Source organism: Lottia gigantea (assembly GCF_000327385.1).
Source record: "Lottia gigantea unplaced genomic scaffold LOTGIsca_322, whole genome shotgun sequence".
Classification (NCBI taxonomy): domain Eukaryota; kingdom Metazoa; phylum Mollusca; class Gastropoda; family Lottiidae; genus Lottia; species Lottia gigantea.
The window spans coordinates 7,740-8,993 of record NW_008709080.1 but is presented as its reverse complement, the minus strand read 5'-3'; the positions used below and the strand labels follow the sequence as shown (position 1 = coordinate 8,993).

Below are 1,254 nucleotides of genomic sequence, written 5' to 3'. Positions count from 1 at the left end.
TGGTGGTTTATTGACATTGGGGCCTGGTAGTTTATTGCCATTGGGGTCTGGTGGTTTATTGACATTGGGGCCTTGTAGTTTATTGACATTGGAGCCTGGTGGTTTATTGACATTGAGGACTGGTGGTTTATTGCCATTGGGGCCTGGTAGTTTATTGACATTGGGGCCTGGTGGTTTATTGGCATTGGGGCCTGGTGGTTTATTGACATTGGAGCCTGGTGGTTTATTGACATTGGGGCCTGGTGGTTTATTGACATTGGGGCCTGGTAGTTTATTGACATTGGGGCCTGGTAGTTTATTGACATTGGAGCCTGGTGGTTTATTGACATTGGAGCCTGGTGGTTTATTGACATTGGGGCCTGGTGGTTTATTGACATTGGAGCCTGGTGGTTTATTGACATTGGGGCCTGGTGGTTTATTGACATTGGAGCCTGGTGGTTTATTGACATTGGAGCCTGGTGGTTTATTGACATTGGAGCCTGGTGGTTTATTGACATTGGGGCCTGGTGGTTTATTGACATTGTGGGCTAGTGGTTTATTGACATTGGGGCCTGGTGGTTTATTGACATTGGAGCCTGGTGGTTTATTGACATTGGGGCCTGGTAGTTTATTGACATTGGGGCCTGGTAGTTTATTGAAATAGGTGCTTTGCCTTTGTCCTAAGGTATACGGTTGAATACTGCTCAAGTCTGCCTTTAAGAAAAGTAGGATGTAAAACTCCAATCATTTCAATTTTTGTCAGTCTGCTTTTATGAGACGAGAAACAATAAATTGAGAATGTAGATGACCGTTAACATGGTGTCGTCGTTGATATACTGAAATATTCACAGATTAGAGAATTAAGATCTAAGCAACTAATTACAGAATGACTACGTGACATCTTGCACCCCATTGGTCTATAGACATGTAATATCACAACTCAAACATCATTACATCTATTCTGTAGGACATCACCCTTACTTTTATATTGTTTGTATCAAGAGTGACTCTGTGAATCTTGAAATTGAAGTTAAAAATAAGATTATTCATCCATTTCTCTCCTTCCTTCTGTCTATCTATCCATGAATGAATGAAGTAAGAAGTTAAAAATAAGAAAGGAAGGGAGAACCTTTACACCAGAAGAAATTGTGACAGACCAGGATCAGTCCTTAGATGTTCCTTCATACAACAATGATAAAGATAAATCCTTGATACCAATATATTTACTTTGTCTTGTAGAAACGAGTTAATTTGGATTCTAAAATGAGAGTTTCT

The 1,254-nt window shown here is 40.2% G+C and overlaps 1 protein-coding gene across 1 annotated transcript; it reads left to right on the top strand.

The window, feature by feature from the left end:
* Nucleotides 1-315: 315 nt before the first annotated feature.
* Nucleotides 316-531, top strand: LOTGIDRAFT_145423 (hypothetical protein; the record flags this gene model as incomplete). Its single annotated transcript, XM_009058117.1, has 1 exon — nucleotides 316-531. A coding segment is annotated over one exon (216 nt), but the record flags the coding sequence as incomplete, so codon positions are not given.
* Between the last annotated feature and the right edge of the window lie 723 nt (nucleotides 532-1,254).